At 36.5% G+C, this 12,254-nt stretch overlaps 1 protein-coding gene across 1 annotated transcript; it reads right to left on the reverse strand.

The window, feature by feature from the left end:
* Positions 1 to 7,661: 7,661 nt before the first annotated feature.
* Positions 7,662 to 12,052, reverse strand: LOC113381613. Its single transcript, XM_026620413.1, has 5 exons — positions 11,511 to 12,052; positions 10,222 to 10,471; positions 9,053 to 9,478; positions 8,455 to 8,928; positions 7,662 to 8,393 (listed from the first exon to the last, which is right to left on the reverse strand). Exons 1-5 carry the CDS (start codon positions 12,050 to 12,052, stop codon positions 7,662 to 7,664), a joined length of 2,424 nt encoding a protein of 807 aa, XP_026476198.1.
* Between the last annotated feature and the right edge of the window lie 202 nt (positions 12,053 to 12,254).

The following is a 12,254-nucleotide window of genomic DNA, read 5'->3' on the forward strand; positions in this document are numbered from 1 at the left end:
CTGTTGCTTCAGCATGTTTGAGGTTATTGGTTTTTATGTACTCATGTTTAATTGATGTTCTTATGATTAAAGCCGTGCCGCGACCGCCATTTTCTGTTATGTCTTTTCTGTATACAATAAAATTGGGAATAAACAATCTTGTTTTTGGCTTAAGTAATGTTTCAGAAATAAGGGCTATATCAATTTTGTAGTTTTTTAAAAGTGTTTTAAATTTAGCCGCATTGGAGAGAAGCCCCCTTACGTTCCAATAAAGAATATTAATTGTATTTGACATTTATTTACTATTTGGAAAGTGTTCAATTAAAATGTTGTCAATATCGTTTTCATTGGCTGTTTTTTGCAGGATTTTTGCAAGATTCAATAATCTGTTAAAGGATGCGTAATGTTTGCAGCGTTGTCATGGCAACAGCTGACACTTTGTCCTCAGTGTTCCAAACCCACGAGAGTGTAGTCAACATTATTTTTAAATTTTCTTAAGTATGCTTTTGAAAAATTCTGACACAAGAAAGTTTGCCGATTATGCGTGCCGTACACCCCTTATGTTAAGGGTGATTGTGTTGTAGACCACTGTTGGCACATTATATTGCAGTTTCACCACGTTCTTCAGATTTTTGAAGATTTTTGTGTTTTGAAGGTTGGCTCTAAATCTACACGAGAGTGTGATATCTTTAGCGCTTTTTTCACGTAGTTACTTACCGCATTGTGTCTCTCGATTCGCTGGTGGTCGTCTCTGGGGTTTTATATTCTGCTCTACAGTTCCTATCTTCCGTTCTTCGCTTGGTTGTAAAGGATCGCGTTGACATTGCATTAACCTGTCAAGAACTTATTGCCTTCGGTCACCCATCGCTGATGTGACGGGACTTTGGACGATTTAACCAATGGGAACCCGTCCACTTACTTATGCAGTAGCCGGGCCCATTTTTCATCCAGTTGTTTGTGAGAGACGAGGACGTTGTTGTTACCCAATAATTTTTTGTCGCACTTATCTATCTCCAGTTGGTAGAAACAGGACTCACCTCAGTTCAACTTAACCAGTCTGTTCTTTCTCCTAAGAGGAACTATCCACCTTAATGACGGGAAGGATAGGGCCCCATCTTTACTATTCGCGTAAAAGTATGCATTAGTAACATCTCTAGGTAGGCGCAGCCATGAACGTACTGCTTTTCTGACTGCACCATCGAGCCACTTCAGAAACCCTAGTTTGGAATTGCCTAATGTTAATTGATGCAGTAACTTAATAATACCAATGGTTCTTAACGCAAATAACCGTTGTTGTGGTTTCAATGGTGCTCTGGTTAATTTCTCAATCGTTGACCGGTGTTTCGCTTTAAGATTCCCAATGTTGGCAGAAGAGAGTGAATGCTTGTGATAGGTTGTAGTATTCTTATTAGCGAGCTTTTCACTTGAATTCTCACTCACTATATCACAGACTTCCATATGTACGTTTAATTTGTTTATGTAAGTGTTCGACGCTTCTGGTATCGTTGCTCCGATTGCAGAAACTCAGGTATCAGGATTCGGATCGGTCGGCCAGCCGCCCGTTAGTCACTTAGGAACATCACAATAATATTTGTTATTTAATCGATGTGTGCTCTTCGGCTGCTACACAAGAGTAGCAGCCGAAGTAGCTCGCTTGTAGAAGGTTAAAAAGGAATTATTAACTTCTCTAAGGAGAAGTTTATGTTTTCATCAATAAATCCGATTCGCTAATTTTATGTTTTCTCGACGTTTCAAGCCATTCTGAATCGAATGAGACCAAATTTGCAAAAGTATGTGCGTGTGTGTGTGTGTGTAAATTTAAAAGCCATTCGATGTATCGCGATGAGGACTAGCGTTTATCGTTGTTTTGATATTTACCAAAATTAGATCTTTCATCGACGTTTGCTTAAAAATGCCTTAACCGATTTCAGAAATTTAAAACCCATTTGATGTGTCTCAATGAGAATTATCGCCTTTTAGTTATGTGCGAAGATCGGCCGAGCCGTTCCTTTGAAATTTGGATAAAAATGTTAAATTTTTGGTCCACATTTAATCTCATACTACTGAATCGATTTAAAAAAATCAAAAACTGTTCGAAAGATATTAGTTGGGAATGATATTGATTAGTTTTAGGTGAAAATCTACCGAGCCGCTTTCTTGTAATTCGTTGTTGAAAAAAAAATTTGAGCCGATTTTTATGAAACTTTTTTTTATGATATATATCATGGTCTTATACAACTTATTGAAATATTATGGCATTACGACAAGTAGTTTAATTTGAAAATTTCATCAAAGTTTGAGAAAATAAGTAGTTTATTTTTAAGTTTGTTAAAAGTAAAATTAGACGATTTACTAGGTATAACGATAGAGTACTTGGTCTTAATGAACATACTTAACCATTAAAGTCCTACGGAAACTGGTTCAATTATAAAAATTATTAATTTTTGAACATTTGCTTTTAGAAAATACTGAATACTACCGTTTCTTGCGTAGTCTTCTTATAGGTGGATTATCAAGCAGATGAGCCAAAGTTGCATTAGGATTTTTTTTTTTTTTTTTTTTAATTTCAATAATTATTACAACTGTTGAATTATTAACATCTAGTAATATATATAATAAATAATAACAAATTTAAATAAATAAAAGTGCAAAGGATAAAATTTACATGAAAATAATATCCGTAATATGATTTGATATAAAATATAAGCAAATAATAATAAAAATAATATAAATAAAATTTCTGAATAATAAAATAATACTAGAAAAATAATAAAATATAACACAATAACAATAATAGAAATAGTAAGATAATAATAATAATAATAATAATAATAATAATAATAATAATAATAATAATAATAATAATAATAATAATAATAATAATAATAATAATAATGTTAGCGTTTACAAATTTATAAGATCGTTGGGAATTTTTCGTTTTAGCCTTGTTGGGCGCGCTTCTGAGAATACTTTGTGTGCCAAGTAATTTGGGTGTTCGTCTATTCTTTTTTTTAGTTGTTTGTTTTTTGTTGAATTTCTTCATTTACGGTCATCATGTTGCTGTGCTGGTGAATCAACCAGTTGGGAATGTATCTAGGTGCGTTCAGTGCCTGCCGTATGATCTTATTCTGCACTCGCTGAATAATCTGTAGATTGTTTTTTTTGGCGGTGCCCCATAGTTGAATCCCATAAGACCACATTGGTTTGAAAATAGATTTGTAAATAATTAGTTTGTTGTTAGTCGACAGTTTGGAACGTTTATTCAGTAGCCAGTAATGTTTTTTAAATAGTTCATCAATCTGCTGTTTTTTCTTGTTAATGTGAACTCTCCAGTTCAATTTTGTGTCTAGGTGTATTCTGAGATATTTTGCGCTATCTTTTACTGGGATTTCCTGTCCATTTAACTTAATTGTAGGGCATATACCAGTACGCAGTGTGAAAGTGATATGCGTAGATTTTGAACCGTTTGTCATAATTCTCCATAAAGAAAGCCATTTTGTAGCAATATCTAGATGTTCTTGTAATAGTTGCGAAGCTATTGCGGGATCTTTATTGGAGACAATGATACATGTATCGTCAGCAAATGTCGACACGCTTGTTCCGGAGTATAAAGGAAAATCCGCTGTAAATATAAGGAATAGAGTTGGAGAAAGGACGCTTCTCTGGGGCACTCCAGATAAGATCTTTCTTTTTGTCGACTTCTCGTTGTTAATGCTGACGAAAAATTCCCTATTTTCAAGGAACGATTTTATTATTGAAAATATCGGTTCTGATAAACAGAGTTTTAGTTTGTACAACAAACCAGTGTGCCATACCTTGTCAAATGCTTGCGCAACGTCTAAAAATCCAGCCGAACAATATTTTTTTGCATGGAACGATTCGTTAATTATATTTACTAGGCGATGAACCTGTTCTATGGTTGAGTGTTGTTCTCTAAAGCCGAATTGGTGATTTGGAATTAGGTTTTGATTCAACAATTCTGACTTAATGCGTTGGAGTAATAATTTTTCAAATATCTTCGAAATACAAGGAAGTAGGCTTATTGGTCTATAGGAAGACAATAAATGAGGATCTTTCCCAGGTTTAGGTATAAGAATTATTTTAACTATTTTCCAAGCTTGAGGGAACACTTTTAATCTAAGAATTGAATTGAATATTATTGTTAATAATCTAAATCACTTTTCTGCCAGTTCTTTTATCATTTTTATCGAAATTTTATCTGGTCCAGGAGATTTATTAGGATTTGCATCCTTGACATAATTTTTCAATTCGATCACCCTTATGCGTTTTATAATTTGGCCTGGTATAGATTCATTCTGTAAGCAATTGTGAATAAAATCTTGTGAATCAGAAATGTATTTTTCAAGTGTTCTGAGAATTCTTCCGATTTTTCTTCTGAACTTCTTGCCCAAGAACCATCAAGTTTACGCACTGGAGGTATATGTACTATCGGCCTTTTTAATCTCTTCGTTGCCTTCCAAAGAGAATAATTTGTGTCTTTAGTAATTGAAAGATTAGTTAAATAATTTTTAAGGCATAAGTTCTTATATTCATATAATAAAGTCTTAAGATTCCTACAGGCACAGTTAAATTTGTTTTCATCGGTCGGTGATCTTGTGGTTTGCCATATTTTTCGCAATTTGCGTTTTTGAGCTATAATTTTTTTAATGTTAATAGGATAATTAGGTTTGCAACTTGCATTTGAATGTATAGTAGATTTTTGAGCTGCTGATGATAGCAGAATTGTGAAATTTGCTATCGCCAAGTTTAAATCCTGTTCATTTTTAAGAGGTATGTTGCAAGAAATTTTTTCATCAATTATCTCTTGGAATAATGGCCAATTAGTAAATTTATTTGTGAGAAAATATGAGTTTTGATTTTGAACTTCTGTAGCTGTAGAATATTGCAGAATAATTGGCGAATGATCAGAATTTGATCTAAATTTGATTTGATATCTAAACAATTATCATTAACGCTTTTAGTTATGAAAAAATCTATTAGATCGGGGATTTTGTTAAGGTCTGTTGGCCAATAAGTAGCTCGCCGGTGGATATTGGCTTAAGATTGTTTTTTTCAATCGATTTGTAAAGTTCTCGACCCCTAGGGGTGATCAGTCTAGAACCCCAGAATGTGTGCTTAGCATTATAATCTCCTACCGCTATAAATGAACTGCCCAGCGTATTAAAAAAATTTATAAACTGACCTTCGGTGATCCTGTGTTTAGGCGGACGGTAATTGGTTGATAGTACTAGTTGGTTGTGCGATGGTATATTAACTGAAATTGATGTTGCTTGAAGAAAGTACTTCTGGAATAGTTCAGCTTCATGATGATTTATGTTAGCTTTTATAATAACCGCAGTTTCTCCATGAGGTCTTCCGCTTGGGTGCGGAGTATTATAAACTATATAATTTGGTATACTTACGGAACTATTGTTAGTGAAATGTGATTCCGATATAAGCATGATATCTATATCGTTGATTGTTAAAAAATATTTAAGGTCTTGAGTGTGGTTACACAAGCCATTTGCATTCCATAAACAGATTGTTAGTTTGAAATACATGATTTATTTGCTAGAATGGTTGTGAGTAAATTCAGCATAGTGCTCATTTGTTCAGTAAGTGTTTTTATCATTTCTTTCAATTCTGACAGATCATTGATATTATTAATGTTTGTCGAGCTCTGATTAGTAGTTGATGGAATGTCCTGGTTTACAGGCAGTATAGTATTTTTACGTGTAATATGTGAGTATGAGATACCTGGTTTAACATTTGAGGTTGTTCCATGAATTGGTGGTGTTCTCTGTCTTGGTGATGGAAATTTTTTTTCAAATTGTTCCTTATAGATTTTGCATCCCTTGTAGTTGGCAGGATGGTCAAGACCACATAGAACACACTTCACTTGATCATTGATCTTGTCTTCCCATGAACACTTCTCTGTCAGGTGATTTTGTGCGCACTTTACACACCTCGGGGTCATGTGACAATGGTTCGGCATATGGCCGTGCCTTTGACAGCGTGTGCACTGGACGATTTCTTTAGTATATCGCTTATCCTCGATCGTTACTTTGGTTTTGTATAAAAATTCGATTTTGTAAAAATCTTCATTACTTGGTTGTTGTTCCAGCTCAACAATGAACATATTTAATGGATGTTTTGTAAGCCTGTTCTTGAGGTTTGCGATGCGAACTACCTTGTGGCCTAGAGCCTGAATTTCCTCTTGCAGAATATTGACATCGGTGCTGTGATGCAAATTTTTGACAGCAATTTTAAAAGTGCGATTTCTTTTATCTTGAAAAGATTGCATTTGTGTGTCTCTTTCTTTCAATAATTTAATAATTTTATTATATAGTTGCGGGCTGTCAAGATTAATTCTCACCTTTGTATCATCAATAACTTTCAATTTATACAATTTTTTTGCTTCGCTTTCTAAAAGTACCGATAATGGTTTTATGTCTCGAACATCGTGTATAAATATAGGCGGCGGTCTATTGTGCACAGCTTTCATTTCGGTTACTTTCTCAGAGCTGGCTAAAACTTCATAAAAGTTACTTGTTGGTGTTGGTTTTAGCCAATAGTCTGAGGTTGTCGTTTTTATCGGCTGTGGTTCATCGTTTTGGGCGCGTTTGATTTTTTTATTTTTAATTTCAATCCAGTCTGAATCCTTACTGGTTCGGAAGAAGCTTGTGGAAGTGATTCGGTAATTGATCTCTTATTTTTTGTTACCTTCCTTGACTTAATTGGGCGAGTTTCTAAATCCATTTTTTTCCAGTCCATTTTTGACGTTTCATTAGATTGATGACTTTTGATATTATTTTCCCCATGGGGAAACATTCGATAAGTATCCAAACACTTATGCAATGATTTATGCACTATTTACAGATAAATTTAATAATATTTACTGTATTTTTTTCCAAATTTATTTTCGCTTTTTTTATAATGACAAACAGGATGATCGAGGATTTTAGTATGACGTCCAGTACTGGTATTCTTGATGACATCCACTACGAAAGGGATGTTGAGGTCATCATGTATGATTTTGTTGCTGACAAACCACGGGGCATCAGTAATCGTCCGTAGTGTTTTAGATTGTAATCGTTGAACAAGTCCCACATTTGATTTACTACAACATCCCCACAGTTGAATTCCATACTTCCACACAGGTTTAATTGTGGTCTTATAAATTAGAAACTTATTATCTGTGGGTATCTTCTACATATATTTCCACTTGAATAAGTCAAATATTATAATATAATATTATTTATTATATTAGATATATTTACATTGAAATTATAATTTATTATATTAGATATATTTACATTGAAATTATAATTTATTATTTTCTTCTTCGTGGTGGCTACTGCCCGTGGTCCTAGGTCAGTAGTTGTTGACTCCTTGAATGGTTGAGATGAAAGAGGATTAGTCGGTGTTGCGCTATGCGTTAAATACCCTCAGCAACAAGGGGTGGGGATGTCTAAAGGGTATATCGTGGTGCCATCTGGTGCAATGTAGGCGGTGACACAATTAAAGTTGAGGCATAACTGGTGACGCCATCAGTTGTCAAACCTCTTATATAGATGGTTCTCACAGGAGCCCTCTGCGGAGACTGGAGGTCATGGTATGCAAAACTGAACTTTTCGGCCTGATTGAGTGAAGTAGTTGTTCTCTGCTTTGGTGATGATTGTTTAGCCTACTGGATCTGCTATGATGTAGGCTGATTTGATGCGATCGATGGACACCCGTGTATTGCCTTTCTGTGTTCGTATGGTTACTGTTTTGTCATCTCTCTTAAGGACTTCGTATGGACCTTGATATGGTTGTTGAAGTGACTTCCTGATAGTATCGTCGCGGAGGAAAATATGCGTGCATGTTTGTAGGTCCTGAAAAATAAACGGTTTATTGTTTGTGTGATTACTGGATTTACTTGGTTGAAGATGCGCTACGTGTTGTCGAAGTCTCGAGATTAGATCAGCCGGATGTCTTAAATTTTGAGGATTTCTGTGTAATTCAAAAATTTCTCCAGGAAGGCGGAGTGGTTCACCATACACCATTTCAGCTGCTGATGTCTTGATATCAGGTTTGTAAGCGTTTCGAATGCCTAATAGAATTAGCGGAAGTGCTTCCAACCATGTGTTGTCTTTGTAACACATTATAGCGGCCTTGAGTTGTTGATGGAAGCGTTCTATTAGACCGTTTGAACATGAATGATAGCTGCAAGTCTTGATCCTAATGGTACCTGTCATATTATTTAATGATCTAAATAATTCAGATTCAAATAGAGTACCTCGATCCGTCGTTATTTTGACTGGAGTTCCAAAGCGAGATATCCAGCATGATAAAAATCCAATGGCTATTTCTTCTGCAGATATTGCCCAGTAGTGGGTATACTTCTGGCCATTTGGTAAATCGATCAATGGCTGTCAGACAATATTTATAGGAGTTAACAGGAGGTAAAGGACCAATTATATCGATGTGTACATGTGCAAATTTTGCTGTTGACAAGGGAAATGTTTCGTTAGGTGCATGTACATGTCGTGTTATTTTGGACTTTTGACAATCTTGACAAGCTTTAGCCCAATCGTGACAGTTTTTCTGTATAGATGGCCATACGTACCGTGCAGTAATAAGACGCGAAGTTGCTCGTATTCCAGGGTGACTCAAACCATGTAATAAGTTAAATATTTGTCCCCGCAGTGGTGCCGGGATATAAGATCGTGGCTGAGCCTTCGCCGTGTCGCAAAACAACTTTATGTGTGTGCCTGGTACTGGAATTTCTTCTAATTGTAGTTTGGTGTCTTGCATCAAAAGGCGTTTAAGTTCCGCATCATCTTTCTGGTGTTGTGCTAGGATTTCGAAATTAAGTAAATTATCTTTTGTAATGGCTTCGACTCGTGACAGTGTATCAGCTATGATATTTTCCTGGCCTCCGATGTATTTTATGTCTGTTGTAAACTGTGAAATAAAATTTAGATGGTTTATTTGAACTGGCGGAAGTTTTTCATGGCGTTGGTTGAATGCAAAAGTTAATGGTTTGTGATCAGTGTATATTGTGCATCGATGTGCTTCAAGGATGTGCCTGAAGTGCTGCACAGCAAGATATACCGCTAGCAATTCTCTGAAATAAGCTGGCCATGTCGATTGACGAAGAGTGAACTTTATAGAGAAGTATGCTAGGCCATTTGTTTTCAACCAATTGTTGCAAACAGGCACCTACTGCCTGCTGGGAAGCATCTGTAAATAATCCTAATTTAGCACCATGAATTGGATGTTGGAGTAGCGTTGCTTCCGTAAGTTTGTCTTTGCAGGATTGAAATGCTTTTTCTAGTTCTGGAGTCCAGGAAATAGATTTATTGCCTTTGATAGATGATATTGCATCATGAAGTATTGCTTGGTTCGAAGCTGACTTTGCGGTTTCTCGACGAGTAAAATTCGTCAGATTTTCGATACGTTCAGATGGTGGCTTGGTTCCTGTTGCGGAAATTTCGTATCCCAAAAACTGAATCTGCGGGACACAAAAGGTACTTTTTATCTGATTTATTACAATTCCATGGTGCTGAAGGCGTTCAAATATTGTTCGTAAATGCACTCGATGCTGTTGTTCATTTCAGGAAAAAACTAAAATATCATCTATGTAAGCAAAACAAAAATTTAATCCTTTTAACACTTTGTCTATGAAGCGCAGAAAAGTCTGTCCAGCGTTTCTGAGACCGAAAGACATGAATGGAAACTCAAACAGGCCAAAAGGCATTGATATTGCTGTCTTTGGTACGTCTTTTTTTTCTACCGGTATTTGCGTGTATGCCTTCACTAAATCTATAACAGAAAATGTTTTACATTTCTGGAGATTTGTTGAGAAATCGTGAATGTGACGGACGGGATATCTATCTGGCGCTGTCCTCGCATTAAGTGCGCGATAGTCGCCACACGGTCGCCACCCTCCATCTTTCTTTTTGACCAGGTGTAATGGGGAAGACCAAGGACTTTTTGATCGACGTGCTGTGCCGCCTTGCAGCATTGATTCGAATTCATCCTTGGCAGTCTGGTATCGGTCTGGTGCTAGACGACGTGGACGGCATGTTACAGGTGGGCCTGGCGTTGAAATAATGGAATGTCTTGTGCTGTGGAGTGGTTGACGCAGTGTGCCGGATGGTTTGATTAAATTGGAAATTCTGATAGTAGTTTTTGAATTGTCGGATCCTTGTGTATGAGTGTTTTAACGTTCTCTTGGTGTGATGTATGAGTTACACATGCGGTGTGCAACCCAGTTTTTCCATCGACAAGGCGTCTATTTCGGCAATCTGGTAGAAGCTCAAAAAATGCTAAGAAATCCGAACCTACTATTGGTGTATCCACGTCTGCGATAATGAATTTCCAGTCAAACTGTCTTCGCAGCCCGAAATTAAGACGCAAATTCTTCAGTCCGTACGTTCGAATTGGAGTACCATTGGCAGCTTGTAGTTCATACTCTGATTTCTTGCATTTACTGAAAGCTCTCCTAGGGTAGCACGAAACGTCTGAACCGGTATCTACAAGAAATTTAGTGCTATTGTTCTTATCAAAAATAAAAAGGCGACCTTTAGTGGATTGATGATCAGTTGTCGTACCTGTTTTGTTTATTCCTCCAGGGTGTTTTTAGTGGATGTCGGTAGATTGATTGTGATGCAGCTGCTTTGTTGAGTCTACATGCGGGATCAACGGTTGAGCTTCTTTGTCCGCTGTGATTGCCAATTTATCTAAAGGTAGGTCACTTTGGATTTGTAAAATGCCGCGAACGAAAGTAGGCAGCCGTTGTATCCATAAAGATTTGAATATTGTTTCACCTATTTTTATGTGACCGGCCAAGGAGCGAAGATGTCACAAAAATTGTGATGGGCTGCGATCCCCTAATTCTTCCTCCGAAAGTAGCTGTTTGATCCTAGTTTCTTCTGATGCGCATAGTCTGCTTACGAGGACTTATTTTAAATAAGAATAGGGATTTTCTGCTGGTGGCTCACGAATCACGTCCTCCACTTCGCGTGCGTGCTTCTCTTCCAGGTGGGTGACTACATAAAAAAATTTTGTGTTGTCGTTTCTTGTCGAAGCAATTTCGAACTGTGCTTCTACTTGCGCAAACCATAGGTCCGGGCTATTGTTCCAAAACGGTGGTATTTTTACTGCAACTCGGTTAATTGTATCGTTTGCGGATACATGATTTGAGGCAGGTTCAGATGCGGAACCCTTCGGTATCTTGGAAGGCGTTTTATCAGAATTCTTACCTGATTTTTCCATCTTCAGATCAGAATATCACGTCGGGGTCACCAATTATGTGGGTTTCTTCCACATATATTTCCACTTGAATAACTCAAATATCATAATATAATATTATTTATTATATTATTAATTAATATATATTAGATATATTTACATTGAAATTATAATTTATTATTTTCTTCTTCTGGCTGGCTACTGTCCGTGGTCCCAGGTCAGTAGTTGTTGACTCCTTGAATGGTTGAGATGAAAGAGGATTAGTCCGTGTTGCGCTATGCGTTAAATACCCTCTGCAACAAGGAGTGGGGATGTCTAAAGGGCATATCGTGGTGTCATCTGGTGCAACGTAGGCGGGTCCCACAAGCGGTGACACAATTGAATTTGAGGCATAACTGGTGACGCCATCAGTTGTCAAACCTCTTATATAGATGGTTCGCACATATCTAATGATAATTTTGATCTTCGACCAGCGAGCCAATTTTAATTTTGAAAGTGTAAGTTCAATTTGTTTTATTTTGGCCACGATGAGCGGCTTCCAGGTTAATCTGCGATCTATGTGAATACCCAAGTAATAAGATTCACATAGATTGACTGTGTCTTTGATTGGTATTTTTCTTTTATTTATGTACACAGCTTGACAATTTGATTTATTAAGTGTGAAGGTAATATGAGTTGACTTCGTATCATTAATTTTGATGCGCCATTTTTTTGTCCAGGTCGCTATTTTATTGAGATGATTTTGTAGGAAATTAGAAGCAAGAGTAAAATTTTCATTGCTGGCCAAAATCGCCATGTCATAAGCAAAAGCAGCAGTGGTAGAGCTCGTCATGGTTGGAAAATCACTAGTATATGTAAGGTACAAAAAAGGACCCAAAACGCTTCCTTGCGAAACACCTGATTTTATGGGAAAATGTGATGATGATTCACAATTATTTCTAACTTTATACCATCTGTTAGTTAAGTACGATTCCAAAATTCTATGAAAGCAAGCCGGCAGCAACCATTTAATTTTTTCTAAAAGGCCTTCATGC

Source organism: Ctenocephalides felis, unplaced genomic scaffold (genome assembly GCF_003426905.1).
Source record: "Ctenocephalides felis isolate EL2017-DRISC unplaced genomic scaffold, ASM342690v1 CF-g0.4_SCAFFOLD_02965, whole genome shotgun sequence".
NCBI classification, from domain to species: domain Eukaryota; kingdom Metazoa; phylum Arthropoda; class Insecta; order Siphonaptera; family Pulicidae; genus Ctenocephalides; species Ctenocephalides felis.